Source organism: Anser anser (assembly GCF_964211835.1).
Source record: "Anser anser genome assembly, chromosome: 5".
Classification (NCBI taxonomy): domain Eukaryota; kingdom Metazoa; phylum Chordata; class Aves; order Anseriformes; family Anatidae; genus Anser; species Anser anser.
In genome coordinates, this window is record NC_139725.1 from 13,002,080 (window position 1) to 13,020,695 (window position 18,616).

The following is an 18,616-nucleotide window of genomic DNA, read 5'->3' on the forward strand; positions in this document are numbered from 1 at the left end:
GTCATCCAAACACAGATTGTTTGGGAGGCGTCTCCATTTTCGGCCTTTATGCTGCTTGAACCTTGGGAACTATTTTGGGCAGGCACAAGAAGTACTCGCTGTTTTCAGCACTAATGAAAATCTGCAGCACTGACACATCAGAGAGAGCGTCCAAGACAACCAGCGTAGTGAAAATGCAGTTTTTGCAAGATCTGATCGTGTCATCATCTGATAGCATGTTGCGTAATTCTGGAACTGATCGATCATTCCAGCTATGAAATTGTCCTTTCGCTTTACAGTTGTATTGTTAGAAATTTTATAGCTTTTGGACCCAGTTTAATACACCCTACAATAAATTACATGCTCCTTACGCATCTTACTGTGTGCTTAATAAAATGGAAAATCATCAGAAAGTCTCTAACATGCTTTTGTTTGGAAAATAACACAGTCTTGTCTGCACGAGCAGATCTTGTACACACCTCTCTAGCAGTGCTATGGATGTATTGAAAGTCTGGCTGTTTGCAATTTTATCGAATTAACGTCTTCCTCTTTCAAGCTGTGAGTTTGCATGGCTCTCCATACTGTTACTACTTTTAAAGCAGTTCTAGTTTTACTGGATGGACAAAAAGGAAAAGGGAAATCATATCCCCGCTGAAAGAATGTTTTCTATACAAGATGCGTAACATGGCCAAGATATGTTTTGATGATGCATGCGTTACATGGTAAAATTAGGAATGGCGGTGAACTAAAGGCTGTGTAGCAAGTGGCAGAAAGATAGGTCCTCTAGTTTAAAGCTTTTATAGAAGAAACGTAGGTAGATATTCTACTGGGTAAACCTCTTCTTCAACCTTGGTACCGTTCTGTAATTCCTTTGCAAGCAGACAGGCTGTGTCTATGATGAAGTCCAAGTTAAGTCTGCTTCAGAAGGTTGTTGGAGATGAAAAATAGAAGCTTCAGAGACATTTAATGGTGAGCCTTGCCCATCTAGCCACAGTAGCTTTTGGCATTATAGAATGTCAGCATTGAGTTAACATTGGCTTTGATTTGATCTGGCTTGTGGAGAGGGGTACAGAGGCTCCTAATTTATAGCTCATTGCCTCTCACCTTACTGAATCATCAAGTTGGGTGTGATGGGATGTGTTAGAAAATACCTCTGCAAATATATTCAGTCTGGTCTGTTTAATGCAATGAGTCAGATGAAAAACCAAGTATTTGTGACTTTCTAGTTTAATACCAGAAATTTTCATAAGTACTGTGGAATTCAGAGAGAAGAAATCTCCTCATAGTTCTTAATGTACAGCACTTGAGCTAATATGTCTGGGGAGAAATCGAAGAAAAAAAATCTGTTAGAGAAATTACTTTCTTTTGGGGGGAATAATACTGTTTGAGATTTAGTGCCTGAGAACGGATAGCGAATGATGCAAATTTAGTCATCTGACATTACATTTAGTCATGTTGTCGTTACATGCTGTGGTGTTTTAACTAGGTGGGTAGTGTCAACCTGCCCACAAGATGGAAGCTGACACTTTTCTGCCACAGCTAGGTACAGAGCCGAGCGTTACTTTCCGCCGTGCATATGTTAGAGCCTGGATTAATTCCTCTTGATGTCCTCTGGCCTTGCTGTGGTGACGTTTAAGATGTACTGCGTTATGTTTCCGAGCAGCCCCTTAGCAGAAGGGCTTTGACATCATTATTCAACGCAAAGGTAGGAAATAAAGACTGCAACTCCTGCGTGGGGATTTGCAGGAACGAGGAAAGGGTTTAGCAACCAGAATGCGATCTTAATGTGTAAGAAAGCATTTAGAAACAGGAATGAAATCTTAATATGTAAGATTAATGTCATTTCCACTGCTTAAACAATCTCCGTCTACCTCAAGGTATAAATTCTAGTGAAGGAAAAGCATCGTCAGCGACCTACCAAGAGAAGTGAAATAAAAATAAGTAGTGTGAGGCAGTGGTTGGAAGGGAGCGTTTTTAATGGGATAATCTGCTAATCGGTGGAGTAATTGTGGTATTTGTTTGATCCTGGAAGGGTTTGTGGCTTTTCCTTCTGTACCTCAGGAGCTGTGAAAACCTGTTATGATGACCTGCTGCTCAAAGTTGCTGCTGTCTGTAACTGGCCCTGTGCAGTTCAGCCTGTGTGTGCTCTGCTGTCTGAGATAGAAACTAATTTTAGAGAGATTAGGTTCTCTGTCACTGGAGGCCTTTAAATCTGTCATGACCACGTGAAAATTACTGTTGATAATCGAGAAATGTGCTCCGGATTTGTTTCTTGGAACTAGAATAGCTATTAAACCCGCAAACCCCGCAGCACTGCAGACATGACCCACATACTGCCAGGAGCTCGACGTTTCCTTGTAGCTGAGGGCACCCAAATGGGGTGGCTCCCTTTTGGGGCCCAGAGGCCAGTGGGTTGTGAGATGCTGTGTCAAGTGAGAGGCTGGTGTTTTTCCACGTCAGCATGAGAAATAACACATCAGTGTAGTAGGGAGGAACAAAGTGTTGTGGTTTTCCATCTCTTCCACAGCCTTCAATGTTCACAGCTGGGGCAGTCCCCAAAAAAGAGCTGGTCGTCACCTAGCCTTGGATCTGTCCTGTGCTGTTTGTCACGATCTATCTTTTCTGGTTTGTTTAAGACTTAATTTCTGAACGCTTGCTCTCAGCGGTATTTGTGACAATCAGGAAATCAACCTTGTTTTTATTACACATGGGACAAAGATATCTGGGCTGATGGTATCTTTCCTGGTGGCCTCCAGAACTGTGCGATGTCTTATGAGCAGAGCCTTATGATTTTCTCTTAATCTCTGCACTTTCTTTGTTGTGTCTGTGAGTTCAGCAACAGCGTAGCATCCTGCTTCCCTTTTAGTCTGAATTTTAGTCTGAAATGTAGTCTTTAGTTCCCGTTTAGCTGAATTTCCCACTGCTGGTGTCAAGTGGCCGTTCTCCACCTTACGCGCAGCTTTGACACGAGCTCCCCCACATCTCTGCTTGCCGGGCTCCGTGCTACTTGCTCCAGAAGGGCTCCTGTGGCACGGGATGGGAAGCTCTGCCTCCTTTGCCTTGGTGCAGCTCATCAGATAGCAGGAGGGGAGGAGGGGGTTTGGTGATAACGATACTCCAGAATTGCTTCACACAAGAACACCGAGCCGCTCTGCCGCGGCATCTATATCTGTTTCCGCTTGATAGTGGTTAAACCCTGCTCTGCTGGGGCTGGTGCTTGGGGCGTTTGTCTTCTGTCCTCCACACCATCTCGTTTCTCCCTTTGGTCTCGTGTCTGTCGTTAAATGCAGCCCACAGGCGTTGTGGTTCCCACCTGCCACAGCTCTGGCGGGGAGGGAGTGGGCTTTTCTCTTTGCTTTCCCTGCAGTTTTGACCAGCTGGTACTGTCGTTTGTCACGCAGATTAATAGTAGGATCAGTTTAGAGTAGGAATTTTAGCTCTGTCCCAGTGTTTATGAAAAGGAGGGGAAGGCACGTAGGCGGAAGGAGTAATTAAGGTAGGTGGCACATGGAGGGAGACAGACTGAGTGTTTCTCAGATAAGACGGAAGAAACAGCAGCTTCTGGGCGCCACTTCTGTGGCTCTGAGAGCAGCTGAGTAACTAAATCATTTCAAATGCTTCTGCTTATTTTCCAGTTCTCATTATCCTGAGCAACGTTTCAGTGCTTCTGTGCTGGTTTTGAGTTTGCCCCCTTTCTGCCTTGAATTTATGGTCAGGATCTGAGGGCACCCATCATTTGTGCCAGCATGGCCCATGTCCAGGAAAGAGCTGAATTCCCGTGCCTGCTGGTGGCGGCGTCACCAGAGATGTCACCTGTTCAGTGGGTAGTGTCGCAGCTCGAACCCTGCATGCTGGTGTGCTCCTCGCTCCTTCTGGCCCCGGGTCTCTGCTGCCCCTTGCAGGAGGCTCTTCTGGGCGCTCCCAGCGCTGCTTCCCATGCCTGGGGGAGGCCCTGGGGCAAGGGCGAGACTCTGAATAATTTAGCGGCTGCAGTCGTGTCCAGCAGTTTCCTCAATTCAGATGCCGTGTGCTTTGTTGTCTTCTGGTTAATTTTTTATGGCTCTGCGTTTGCAGTGTTTGGCTTTTGGAAAAAACCTGCAGGTGGCCGCGTTACGGGAACCGTGGCCGGCTTGTCACGCGCTGAGCTGGATGGAGGGGCGAGGGCGGGCGGGGGTCTGGACCGCTTCCAGTGCCCTGAGGAGGTTTCCCAGCTCAAAACTCAAGCTGGAAGCAATTCCAGTTTGGAAAAGAATGGGAATCCCGTAGTGGCTGCAGAAGGTGAAGCCAATTTAGTTAAGGGGCGTTCTGTAGTTTTCGGTTGGCTTTTTCTATTTTTTATTTTTTTTTAGTTCGTGCAAAGTGTATGAGTGGATGCTAGTGGAGACTTGAGGACTGATAAAAGGCTGAAGGTAGAAATAACGGGGGCGGCTCTTGTATTTTGTGATGGTGCTGTTGTACAGAGGGCTGGCCAGGTTAAGAGAGTGTTTTTATGCCAGAATTTCTGTTCTGCACAAGGACGGTTAGTCGTGATCTGCGGGGCGGGTATGAAAGGGTTGTTTCAGGCAGCAAGGGAGGGGAAGCGAATAGGGGCTGTAACCTAAACTGAAGTGCTAAAAATGCAGGCAGGGCTGGTGCTAAAATCGGACATTTCCTTTCTGTCACCAGCTGGAGAAATGTAAAAGTATGTGCTTCTCCCGCATTAGCATATCATCGATGCTTTTCCCCAAGAGTGCAGTAGAATAAAATGGATCACAGTGTTTGCATGCCGCTCATCCTTACCTTCTTGTCTCTCATGGCTAATGCAAGACCTTGGTCTTGGATTTTCTTTCCTTCTTTTTTCTTCTTGGAAACAGCAGTTGGACACCTGAGCCCCATGCCTTTCAAATACCTGCCGCTGGGCACAGCTGTGCCTCTGGGACAGGGACCGCTGGGACAACTCCTTTGTGTTTTCTGCCGCCTGCAAGTTCCCGTTAGGATTGCCCGGTCGTGCTAGCAGGCTTTGCACGTCCGTTCTGCACACGAATAAGGAACCGGCGGCAGCAGACATCTGGGGCAGCATCGTGTGCGTACCTAGACGAGAGGATTTCATCAGCCGCGATAGGGCCTCACGTTTGGTGAGCAGTAACCACTGCTGATGCTCCGTGCTCACGCACACGGAGAACCTTACCGCCTGGGAGGCTCTTAATGCGTTGCAGACACCAGTCTGCCATCCAGCTCAGGGGCCTGCGGCTGCTGGGGTACGTCTGAGGGTACCCCCAGGCGCTTCTTGTGCCAGGCCAAGGCGTGGTGCTGCCGGTGGCAGCAGCAGCATCGGGAGCCGTGGCGGTGGAGCGCGGCCGCTGCTCTATAAATAGGGCCAGCAGCCAGGATCTGGGGACTGAAGGCTGGGTTGCTATGGAGATTGATCTGAATCAGATTACCCGTGGCTCTGTTCTTACAGCTCGTGCATATGTGGCGGCTGCGTGGTCTCGCATGTCCGGCAGCAGGCTGCTTTGCACAGACATTTGGCCGAAGCGGGGGGAAGCGAGGAGGGAAGCAGCTGGAGGGCCAGCATATGAAAAGGACACCGAAATCTGTTACTATGGCAACTGAGAACCTGAACCAGCCTAGCTTCAGTCTTGTGGTGCTGTAAAAAGGCTCCCGGCTGTGCCGTGTGATGCTTCTGCTTGTGAAGCAGTTCTGGTCACGTTAAGCCTATTTTTGGCTATGCAAGCTACCTCCATTTTGCCGGAAACCGATGTGCAGGCTGAAGATGTTTGGCTGTGTCAGTAGCGTCAGGCATGTTCGCGGAACACAGTGAGGTAATATCATCCTTCGGTAGGAGGAAAGGAAGAGGTCTTTGGGTTACTCACATTCATCAGAAGGGCTTCTAAGGACATCTTTTTGTACCACCAAAAACCGTTTTCACACTTCATTCTATAATTTTCTTTAGTCTAGCTTGGCACGTCCTTTTTCTCAACCTTTTATGTACATATGAGAAGTGGAAGCAGTTGGGATTCATCTGCTGTTTCATCTGTAAGAGCTCTTACTAACCCACGCAACGCCGGTGCTCCGGGGAGGATGCTTTCAGAACCGCCCTGCAGCCCCGTTCTCTGCTGGGGTTCTTATACTTGGAACTACTGCGTTTCATGGAGCCACACCTACATTGTAGGCTACCTATGCTAGATAAATATACCGTTGTCTGCTTTAGGTATGTCTGGAATGCTTTGAAAATACCTTTTTTTTTTTTTTTTCCCCTCAAGTTGTGTCAGTGCTAGTATCTGTTCAGGAGTCACAGCATTGGCACGCACTGCTTTCTTGGCAAGGTGGATGGTAACACAAGCGAAGCAGCTGCACCAGTATAGCAAGTCCATCCAGGTCTGACTTCAGATATTGTTCAATCTTCTGTCAAGCTCTTCCATCAGGCTCAGGAGGAGGGGGTGTTCTCAACCCACATGCACTCCTGTCTGTGTTCGTTGTGCTCGTGGAGCCGCCATAGTGCCTGGATAGGGGAGAAACAGCACAATGGGCTTCCTAAGGATGTTGCATATTTTTAAGCATAAAACTACAGCAGTGTTTAATATAGCTGTTAAGCAGCAAAGGTATAAAATGGCTAATATGAAACGGGGACTGCTTGTCTGTTTCTTTAAAAGCTTAATACAAGCACAAGTAGTAGATGCTAAAACACAGGTCATGGCTGGAAGTAGCTCTCTCAGTGTACTCACGGTGTGTAACATGAGAAAATGAAACATAAGTCAACCAAAAAGTGGGCATTGAAACTCCTGGCCATATCTGTGTTTGCTTCAGCTTTCAGTTTAGTTCGATTCATATGTAATGTCTTGATTTCTCAGTAAACAACGCAGTAAGGTTGGCTATAGATCTGAGCTGAGTACACACTGTCTTGGCTGAATATAAATAGAAATTCAAGATGTTCCAATGATATTTTAGAACTGAAAATTGTTCCTTCTGGACATGGTTGGAAATCTGGTCTTTTGCAAGATGAGGTTTCAATGAATCAGAATTCGTATGGCTTCTGTCCTGTAATTCTTGCTGTCTTCTTCATGAGCTTCCTCCTTTTTCTCTTAGATATTAATGCCCCACTGTATGCTCTTTACTTATGCAGTTACTAAATTGAATTGTCTGACCCCGATTTATATTCTAAGATCCATTCACTTGTAATTGAGTAGTATGTTTCTTGTGTCAGATAAAAGCCAGAGATAAAGGAAGGACAGACCTCATTCTGCTGCCATCCTAAACTGGTGAGGAAGCACCACGCAGGAGGGCTTAGCATCTGCCTGTTGGAAAATAATCTTCTGCTGTCTTCGTATCATTCTTTTGAGCAAACGAGTTGTTTTAAATGCATGCTGACTGTCATATAGGTGGGTGTAAGACTGGTCTGTCAAAGCTGGAGTTCAGGTTATTCTTTGACTGAATGACTTTGTTCCTCTAGCTTTGCATCTAGAAAGAAAAGACATTTTAGCAAAGGCTGGAGACTTCGAGGTGTGGATGAGACAGGCGCCGCACTGTTCATGTCTCCCAGGGGACTAGTGCTGGGGTATCGGTCTGACACGGATGACTCTAAACTGATAAAGAGTCTTCTGCAGTTCTGTCATGTTACTATATCCATCCTGTGGTGTGGTGCTTTCCCTGCTGTGTTTACAGAGATTTTTATTTCTGGGAGGACTTCAGCTTGCAGGATACCACACAGCTTGTCCTGTAGAAGTTCTGCTACAACCAAAACGTGGGTGTTTGGGGAATTTTGAAGAGTAGTGTAGTGCCAATAATAGAAGTGTTGTTTTGAACACTTTTTGTCTCAGTTAGTGGAAAACCATAGGTTAGTGCTGGCTGTGGCCTCTGTCTTTGTGTCTGGGCTACTGTGTCAGTTTGTACCAGTTCACGAGGGCTGCTGATAGCTGCTGTGGTGCGTGGGTAGTGCTCATTCTCACCAACCTCTTCACCATCCCTCTGAGTGCTTACTTACACAGTGCTGATCTCTGAAGCACGATGTGTTTGTACAGTATGCTTCTGTGGTGGCCTTCACTTCTTTTTCCCCCTTCCTTGAGCCACAGCTGCAGGCAGTTTCTTCTCGAGCGTTGCTTGAGAACGCAGCCTTCAAAGGGCTGCATCCAAGATGTTTGTACAAAGAGAACACGCTGCAGAAGACAAGTTCAGAAAAAGCAACCTAGAGTTAAAGGAGCTCGAGAGGGAGAGCAAGCCATCAGTGTCAAAACCTGTACCAAGATACTCTCAGTTCAGTGGTATATTCTCAGGTCCCAGTGGTAACATGAAAGAGGAGAAATGAGAGGAGCGACTGAGAGATCTTCTTCAATCTTTGGTCTCTTTCTGTTCTAATGTACTTGGTTTGTAAAAGCTAGAGGAAGGATGATAGCAAATTTCTGAGGAAGAAGCTGCTTCACCTCCTCATTGCGTGCAGAGAAGTAAGCTCTCAGTAGTAGTTCATGGTCATGTTCCCCGAGCTGCTTGCTCCTACCTCTTCCTTGTGCCTGCACGAGCACTTGTGTGGCCACTTGGTGAATCTAGTCATAGAAATAACCCAGTAAAAACTAAAGTGGCATGGGAAAGGAAGAAGAAAGAAAGAAGGGTGTTAATTTTAGTCCTTATCAGTTCCCTGGTCTGATTCATGATGTCACTGCATGAGCACTTGTACCAGCACAAAGCGTGGCCTGAAAGCGAGCTTTGGGCAGCTGCAGGGAGAGAGGCAGGACTGTGGAGCCTGTTCGTGTTGGCTTCTACAAGTTAACCCTGGTGTCCAGTGGCAACCAGGAGCAGGAAGGTGAGTTCCAGCAAATGCTGATCTAATGCTCTTTAATTGTTATCACCCTTCTAAATACTAAATCTGTGAAGGAGAGATTGAATAAAGGAAGGCAAAAAATACCTAAACTTCATTCTGATTCTTCTTGCTCTTGCTCCAATTCACCAAAACTTCATCTTCCAAAAGAGATGTCCTCTTTGTGCTCTGATGAACTGCAGTCATAAGAAATGTTTTCCAGGCTACACAACTGAAGAAAAAGCACAGGATATGGACAGTCACTGAGGGGTAAGCTAAGGTTCTGTTCTTTTAGCTTCTCAGTTGATCTGTTGTCATTGCAGATGTTTTTACTCCATGGTAAATGCAGTTTACTTACTCCATGTTCACTGAGGGGCAGGATCCTCTGTAACAGAGGAAGAACGTAATTTGGTTACCACTGAGTAGCAAAAGTTTCTCAAAGTTGTACTTCTTGGGCACCTCATGGTAACTTGTTCCTGTGCTCATAGCTGTAACTGAACAGTGAGTTTCTGGGTAAAACTATTTGAATAATGACTTTATCTGTTTTCCTTCCAAACTGAAGGCAAAATAACCATATGATCATCCCAATTTCATCTTGTTCCTCTCAAGTTTGCGTACACCAAGATACTCGCAGTATGTGTTGGATCAAGAGCTGTCGCAGGACAGATTCTTCAGTGCTTTCAGCGATACCATTAAAATGAATAAACAGGAGCTTTGCTTCCTGTGTCTGTTGTTTAGAGAAGATAATTTATAAAAAATATTGCTGCTGAGAGAGGGTGTTTCATATCGCTGTCATTTACAGACCTTACTCCAACTGTAATTAAGGATCTACTGAAACCCGACTGTGAAGTCTCAAAAAATATTTGGGGGTGGAGGGGATGTGTTAAGATTTCTTTTAATTTTTTTACTCCATAATTAATGCTTTCTAGTATGCATTTCATTTTCAGTAAATATTATACATTCACAGATTTTTCGTGTTATTCTTAGTGCTGTTTGGAGGGATAATGAATGAACTTCCCCAACTGTGCCTGAAATACGAAGGGCTGGAAAAAAAGCTGATGTGTTGCTAGGCTTTGAATGAGGTTATGAATACTGATGGTTACAGTGCCTTTACCTAGCTTTTGGTTGTGAAGTAATGAGAGAAACGTCAAGAAAATTACCTAATTTGACTCAGGTTTTCAGCTTGTTAGTAAATTTGATATACTTTTATACAAATAAAACCTAAGTGTTATGTTGCAGAACTGAAAGGTTTTAGTACACTAATAATTCTCTGTATTCTATGATAGCCTTAGGAGGTAAAGATAAATCGAAATAGAAACCTCGTTATCAGTACACGCCAAAAGACAATCTGTTCATTCTTTTTAAATATAAGATAGCTTTATTAATGTTTTTAGTGGGCTGTTCAGTTAACTTGTAGTACAGGTTGAGCATCTGTACAACCTGAGATGTACAAGATCAAGGAAATGGACTAAAGTTGGTGAAAGAAACTTTAGTATCATTTACAGGAAGCACTTCTGCTCAAGCATGCAGTTCTGTATCTTCACAGGAAAAAGTGGTGGGGATCGCAGTCGTTTGGGGCCATGGAGGTCATTAGGTTTGGGAGGGTGAGGTGGATCACATCCAATTGGGCTTCTCTTGATACTACCCCTTCTTTAGCTACATTGTTTACCAGACACCTAAAGTTCAGGTTGCAGTTTTTGCTTCAGTTGTGTTTAGCTGCCATTTTAAGGCTGCATTCCCAAGCACTGTGGGAATCCCAGGGGTTTGCCTGGACGACACTTTTGCCTCAAACCATTTCATGAATAGCCCTTTGCCAGTGACAGGCTTGTTTGCTTGTCTGTGGTCATTCTTGTGATCCTCTTGTTTATTGTGTGTTTCATCTTGCTTTGCTTTTGTGGCTACATGTAAACAGTTCCCGTATTACTATTATTTGTTAATAAAGCAACAAAACCACCCTGGGTTCCTTTTTATATTTTTGCATTCCGTCCCACCTGAGAGGAAATGCCTCGTTCAGTCCCTGCTGCGTTTCTGCATGTGGTGCATGCTCTGGATCGTGCCTTTTCTTCATCATCTTGCTCTAACTACAGTCTCACTTTCTGGTGCCTGTATGTCCTCTGGAAAGCACCTCCTACTTCCACCTTAAGCAAAGTATCAGCTGGCGCTGAGAATAACCCTGTGTTTATTCTTTATTTCCTGTCTTCCCATTAGCAACCCGTACTGTAATTCAGCTTCCCTCTGTAAACCGCATCTTGTTGCTATGTTGAGAGCCAGCCTTGGTAGAGATTTCTCCCAGCACGTTAACGAGAGCTGCTCATGCTGATGTCTGTGCAGGTTCAGAAAGGATGCGCCAGCTTGGAGTTGGGACTTTCTGAGCGTATGCATTGTTTATATGAGCAATTCAAAAAAGGTGAAGTGGAAGTAAATCTCATAGTGTATATTTATACTCGTGAAGAGAGGGAGGTCTGGGGATGGCCGTAGCTACCCAGAATACAGGCTTTGGGGGAATGTAATTAATACATATATGTAATTGCTATTCCTGATTGTGCCTTTGACACTTTTGGTTTTCTTGATCATAGGTTGAACTGGCCAGACATTTCAAAGCGAATTGCTCCCCAAGGCACTTGGTCACGGCTGACTGGATAACCGACTGCTGGATCCATGAACAGGAATTCACTGAGATGACATAGGGAGGGGGTCAAGGACAATGGTGCAGAAAAAGAAAAGCTGCCCTCGGTTACTTGACTACCTTGTTATCATTGGAGCCAGGTAATGGAGAAGATTCTCAGCTGTGCTTTTCTGTAGGCAGTAAAGGTGGTGGCGTGGGGGGCAGCATGACAAATAGCCTGGCATCTATTGATGAGGCCGTGCTTTGTGCTGAATAAGAGTTGACTGGAATGTGTGAAAAAAAGGGGCATGTACTTGCCTAGGCCACTTTCTGAAAGATACTACTGCAGTCAGAGGTTTTTAATTTGTGGTCTTCAGACCTTTACATGTGTCTGCAAAGGGTGACTAAGAGTAGCCAATTTATATATGACTGATAGCTTGTGAGTCTGAACAACTTTGCTTCCACTGACATCAGGACAGGGTGATTCACAAACTGCAAATACTGAAAGCCACACGGAAGTGAAATGCTAGTTGGGTTTACTTCTCTAGCTTTTGAACTGTAGTCTGTAAACCCAGTTTAAAAACAAGTCTGAAACTTACCTTACTTGGCCACTTTTCCTTCTAATACTCATTCCTCCTATTATGAACTACATGAATCCTTTTAATATATTATTCATTTTTTTTAGTCTTAGTAGCCATCAATAAATAAAATGTTGTGCTTGTCTACTTAAACAGCACACACGTCAACCCCATATTTCATACACTCTATATCTAATACACAGATGCTCAGCAAATGTTATTTTTCTATATTCAGAGTTTATGTGGTAACTTTCTGCCAGTTTCTTTAATGGGTGTGTTCCGAAATGTTTGTACTTTAGTTTCTAAATATCAGCATTTTATGTGCATCAGCCTGTTGCTTTACCTCCTACTTTCTTTTCAAAATGCTTTGAGTGCAATATTGAAATAGGCTAAGTGGAGGAAATGAAGTAATTTCCTAAGTAATAACTGTTTTATTATTGTGTCTTCTGGACAGAATAATTCAATAGTTTAATTATTTCTTATTGTCTGTAGAAAAATAACCACGATTTCTCTGTGAGAGTTGGAAAGTAACTAGGTAAAGAAGAGGGAGGAAATGTTAACTGCCTCCTCCAGTGATGCTCACAGTGTCCACTGTCCTCACTTAAGGATTTGCTAGCATCATTTCATTTTTTTGCTAGGCAACAATAATTAGATTGCTACTGCTTAGAGGTCTGTTGTCTTACTAGGCACTTCAACAAGTGCCTCTGATAAGAGATGCAGTTGACAGAAGTAACTTCCACTGCAGGTTCCTTAGGAGCTCCATGTGGCTTTACCATCACATCTCGTTACCACAGCGCACAAGTAGCAATGTCTTCTGGAAGTATTCCTTTTTATTAGATATAATTCTTCTAAGTGTCTGAGAAGACTGTGTCTTTCTCTCTGTAGCTCATATTACTGTAAAGACATGAACTTAGGATATATTAACTGGTACTTTGTTGATGACTTTTTATAGCCGTTTATTTCCAAGTAGACTCTTTAAACAGTACCAATATTATTTGACATTTTTCTTAACAGGTGATGCATTAGTGGATACTAATACATAAAAGATTTTAAGGCTCTTATTTTCTTACAATATTTCAGTACTTAACCGTTCAGGAAGTATAGATTTTGTTACCAATTTATGTCTTACTAAAGCATGTTTATTTTTAGTTTAGTAAAGTTTTTTGTTTGGAAGAACTATGTTCAGCAGAACTATTTATGCCAGCGATTTTCTTTTGTAAATTAAAAACATTCTATTGCTACTTGTCTGTTTTTTTTTTGCTTGTTTTGCTTTTAAATCCAGCACTTCTCAAATAAGAGAAGAATAAGTTTCATCTGTATTTTGAAATGGGCAAATCTAAAGTATTAAGGTGAGAAAATGTCTCGCATGAGGTCCCTCAGGAGAGTGATGGTAGAGCCAGGGCTCCTGCATCCCATTTAGTATTGTGCTTACTTAAATCCTAATTACTGTAGAAAATGGGAAGAGGACAGACTTTATAGCAAAGGGGTCAAACCAGAGAGAGATTGTTTTGGAAATATTTTTCTTCCCTTGCTTTCTGGTTTTCACATTATTATTTCTCTGGCAGTTATTTGGGTAACTTTCATGGGAAAGTGGTGGTAGGAAAATTAGTTAATGCTTTGAAACAAGCTGTTCTTTTGGTGGGAAATCAGGTATAAATAGTGTTGCCTGTCTTTGTGTTCCATTAGTGATTTACTGTACAAAGGTTGGTGAGACACAGTATTAAGTAGGCCTGCGTATGACTACCCAGCTTTTGTAGTAGCTCACACTCCAACTTTAAAAAAAAAAATCAATCACACACACACATTTGCTAAAACTTTTTAATGACAATTTTACAGGATGAGGTTTTGGGTTCATGGACCTTGTCAAGGGCTCTATTGCTAACTTAACGGAAGCCAATGTCATTTAGGGTTAATAAAATCAACAACAGGTTGTAATGTGCTTCACCAAATAAACTAAGATCTTTTTTGTATTACTTGGATCACTTGGTCTGTTGACTCTTTATCTGACTAAAGGCAGCTTTTTTTTTGCTGCTTTTGTTTGCTTTCAGCCTGTTCCCACATTCATACTGGAAAAGCATTACCATTCTTGGTTTTTCCTCTACTTTTCAGCCCGTGGTTACAATGCATTTCTGCTGGAATTGTTAAAGCTTGTTGTATGTTATACATCATCTAACAGTATTGTTAGCTGTATTACACTTCTGTCACAGCTGCTTCCTTTTTTGTAGCCTGGCAAAATTGTGGTGTGGCTTCCATGACTGACATGATGTTTTAACCTTTATCAGGGCCCCCCTTTATTTGCCTTGGCAGGATATTATAATTTATTATTTTCTTAGAAACCTCTCTAGGAACAGTCCAAATGTTGTCAGTATGTCTTCCTTATAGGTCAACATAAATTCCAGGGACGTGCAATAGGTGCACAAAGCCCTTCTAGAGGGCTTTCTCTTACACTTTTTCATTTTGTTCATCCACTGAATTTTCATCAGACTGTGTATTTGGAGGGGGACAGTGTCTTTCCTACCCAAGTATTCCCCAGAGACCCATGCAGTTAAACTCATTTTGGAAATCAAAGTCAGGGAAACATAGCAATATGTTATTCCCCTGGGAATATCATGCTCCTTGAGTCAAATTTGAATAGAGGGACTCTTTGTTGGGCCTTGGTAACAAAGGTGTAGGCTTTTATTTAACCTTTCTGCAGTTCCTGGGCTTGTGCTAGTGATTGAGAACTGTGGCTAGTGATTGAAGTGCTGCACTTCCCCTGGATATTAGGTTTGAGGAGAACCAAAGATGAAGCTGAACTTGCAGGCCCCTGACCTGTCATTAGGGAGATACCAAAGATTTTATCAACATTAATCACGTAAGCGTGTGTTGCTTTTTTTGTTTGTTTGTTTTTTGTAGGCAGCCAAGCAGTGATAGTGTTGCTCAGACTCCTGAGCTGCTCCGACGTTATCCTCTAGAAGATCACGTGGACTTTCCTCTGCCACCCGACGTTGTGTTCTTTTGCCAGCCAGAAGGATGCCTGAGCGTGCGGCAGAAACGCATGAGCTTCCGTGATGACATTTCTTTCGTCTTCACACTCACAGACAAGGATACAGGTGTCATTCGCTATGGAATCTGTGTCAACTTCTACCGCTCCTTCCAGAAGCGAGTACCTAAGGAGAAGGGAGAAGGCACAGGAGGACATCGAGCTCGTGAGGGACAGAAAATCACCAAATCTGGGGATGTGTCTGCACCCCAAGAGGATGTGGGCACTGAGAGTTCAGAGAGCGGTTCTTCGCTGCAGGTTCCAAGTACAGAGTCTACCCCAGATGTGAATCGATCACCACGCAGTAAGCGGCTGGCCAAAGGCAGCCATCGCTCTCGGAACAGCACCCTGACTTCTCTGTGCATCCTCAGTCACTATCCCTTCTTTTCCACCTTCCGTGAATGTTTGTACACCCTCAAGCGACTTGTGGACTGCTGTAGTGAAAGACTGTTGGGCAAGAAATTGGGGATTCCTCGTGGAGTGCAGAGGTATGTTGAGGGGGGAGAAAACTTCTTCCTCCCACTGTTTTTTTCCAATTGTCAAATTGTCATGACAAATTGTCTCCATAGGTGTAGCTGCAGAAATTGGTGGTTGATCTTTTTTGCAGTTTTAACCCAGAATCACACTAGGAAAGGGAAATTTTTGTGATGATTTGTGTAAAACTTCTCTGTCTGGTTCTGTCTCCTGGTATGATTTTAATTTTTGATATGCCTGTGGAGGCACTGCTAACAACAGACTGAACATGATCTTTGTGAAACTGGGCACTGATGCTGCGATTGTTGCTTTGGTGTATAAGCTCCGTGGCAGTGCGTGTCAGGGCTAGTGGTTCTCTGGCAGATTAGAAACAGTTGAGAAATGGCAGGGAGAATTTCAACTTGGGGCCAGAGGGAAATGATGAAAGTACTTTTCATAAGCTCGTTAAACACAGTCTGAACTTCAGCATGGGAGAGAGCAGACTAGAGAAGCAGGAATGGCTGAAGGAGATCAAAGTACAAGTCTGAAGAGGGGAGAGAGTAGGAAACGAAGGAGCTGGCTATGAAGCATATGGGAATGGAGGTTTGCAACAGCAAATTAAATAGGATCTTGGTATTTTTTTTATGTAATTTGGTAATCTTACATATCTGCTATTATAATGCTGGGTATGTAACAAAAGCTGTTGCAATGTAGGGTACAGAAGGACCAAGGTCTTTATGTGTATCAGTTATGGATGTATATTTGTATTGTACCTGACACCTACATGCCAGGAAGATATTTTTCCTTTCCAATACATGAACTAATAAGAGCAAATATAAAATGAATCTCTGGAGAAAGAGGGAATTACCTTACTATTAAGAGGGATTGAGCTGTGAGATAGCTCTTAATGTGAGTTTGTAGCTTGGTACGCTCCAGCTTAAACATCTCAAAAGCAAAAATTGACAGGACATCTGACACTTGCATCTTTGTATGCTTTTTGTGAAAGAGGAAGTCTGCCCCTTTTCAGAGAGTGGTGACCTGCTTGTTGGGTTCCTGCCCCAGAACAGCTCTAGGAGATTGTGCTGGGCTTGTGTCAATTCCTGCATTAACAGATTTATCACCTGAATCCACTGACGGTGAGGAAAAAATGTTTCTCTCAGAACAAAAAATATTTTTTTAATGGAAGTATGCTTTAAGGGAGCTTATTTCATCACTTGGTTTAGTCTAATCTTTTCTGAGGCAGAAAAGAGCTAAATTTTATGACTTTCTTCAACTCTGTGAACTCAACTGAATTTTGAAAGGAGAGCTGATGCATTCCAGTGTTTGAATGGCATGTAGTATTTTAAAAAATTGCCGTTGTTGACCATAATTCTTAGAGTTAAGAGGAGAAGAACTGAGTGACAGATGAGGAAGGCAAGAGGAGGAGGCTAAGCATCCATCAGGGGGACGAGTAAAGCTGCTGGTTTGAATTACTGTGTGGTTTGCAAGCTGTGACCTGGAAAAGTAGAGTGGTTTTGAAGTGGTTGCAGAATAAAAATGCCAGCTTACAGCTTGCAGAAGGTTGAGTGTGCCTGTTAACAACTTAATGTCCTGTGCATTACAAGTGGCTGAGGGAGGAGCAGAGGATGGGAAGCATCACAGTTCCTGAGAGGTGTATCAGTCAGCGTAATCTCAAATTGCTGTTGTTTTGACCCCTCCAAAATTCTGTAATTTTTTGTTCTTTATGAGGTCTCCAGTGTCATCCTTTTTTCTTCTTCTTTTTTTTTTTTTTAAATTTGAGCCATTTGAGCTCTAATTTGAGCCATCCCATTCTAACAGACCTATCACAGTAACCAAAAATATTTATCAGGCTGAAATTTGTGCCCAGTGGTTATAGCAGGTTCCAGCCATCGTGCATACTGTGCTACAGCATTAAGGGATCAAAAGGACTATCCACGTTGCTTCCCTTGTCAGATCCAGTTTCAAGTTTTGAAGCACTGAAGGCTTGAGCAATGCTGTACATGCTTTTTGGCCAGCCTGCCTTTGAGCTAGAAGTTTGCAGATTGCTAGCTTAATGCATAGAAAAATGTCTGCTTGTTTTGCTAAGGTACCTATATGCTTCCCAGACAACTTTCAGAAATTTATATTCTCAGCTGAAATGCAGCCACTTCTGCTGTGGGTCGTTCAGCTTGTCAGAACGATAAAAGGCAATTTAAGAGAGGATGTAAAAATATTTTATGATGCGAAAACACCCAGGAGATCTTGGTGTGGCATATTTTTATTATCTCAAGTTATTATTTCATATCCTTGAAAAAGTTTGTAGAACTGCTGGAAGCAATCGTACAGTCAACCGGGCTGCAGCATTTCTGGACAAGATACGAGAGTATCCCAGTTGCAGGCTGAATTTCAAGCACCAGGGCAATGCAGGATGTGTCTTCAGAGATCTGGACCTTACCAGATCGTTTAAATGAATGAATGACCTCTCGGACCAATGTGGCATACTTGTGTTGACTTCTGCCTCAGAAAGATCTGTACTTCCCCACAGCTGTTGTTTCAGCAAGGTTAAATCCCTGTCTTCCCTTCCCTTGAGTGGCCAAAGATGTTAGCTGCATCATTTAATTCTTGGTGGCTCTTCCCTTTCCCTCGAAGAGCCATGCAACCCTGAAGAGGAATGGCTGTCAAATGAAGCTGTGGAGTGTTAATCTTCTTTTTCTCCACGTGCAGGGACACAATGTGGCGGATTTTCACAGGCTCCCTCCTTGTGGAGGAGAAGTCCAGTGCATTGCTGCACGACTTGCGTGAGATTGAGGCCTGGATATACAGGCTGCTGCGTTCGCCGATGCCCGTCGCTGGCCAGAAGCGGGTGGATGTGGAAGTCTTGCCACATGAGTTGCAGCCAGCTTTGACTTTTGCTCTTCCTGATCCATCCCGCTTCACCTTGGTGGATTTTCCATTGCATCTGCCTTTGGAGTTGCTGGGAGTGGATGCCTGTCTGCAGGTGCTGACCTGCATCCTTCTGGAGCACAAGGTAGGAAGGGAAGAGTTGATCTTTGATAGGTAGATAGGAAGCTCTGCCTTCTCCAAAGCCAGGGTAGGCTGGATGTGTGGAAAGGCTGTCTACTGCATTCTTTGGGATCAGTTTGTCTGGAGGCGGGAAGGAATAGCTCCTTCTGAGGTTCCTGTTTCAAAAAGTTTTGAACTTGTTGTAAAAAACGCCTGATGTTTGCTTTCAG

At 43.6% G+C, this 18,616-nt stretch overlaps 1 protein-coding gene across 37 annotated transcripts in view; it reads left to right on the forward strand.

Annotated features, from left to right (window-relative positions):
* Window positions 1–18,616, forward strand: part of MADD (MAP kinase activating death domain) — a 67,941-nt gene that overhangs the window by 992 nt on the left and 48,333 nt on the right. For 36 of the 37 annotated variants that reach the window (XM_083840434.1, XM_083840425.1, XM_083840436.1 and 33 more), the window contains exons 2-4: window positions 11,323–11,512; window positions 14,825–15,439; window positions 18,108–18,411. In XM_083840434.1, the coding sequence (XP_083696560.1) occupies window positions 11,451–11,512; window positions 14,825–15,439; window positions 18,108–18,411 (981 nt within the window). In that variant the 5' untranslated portion in view covers window positions 11,323–11,450. Of the gene's footprint in view, window positions 1–5,643; window positions 5,781–11,322; window positions 11,513–14,824; window positions 15,440–18,107; window positions 18,412–18,616 lie in introns of those variants that run through there. The other variant, XM_083840433.1, reaches the window with a different exon arrangement.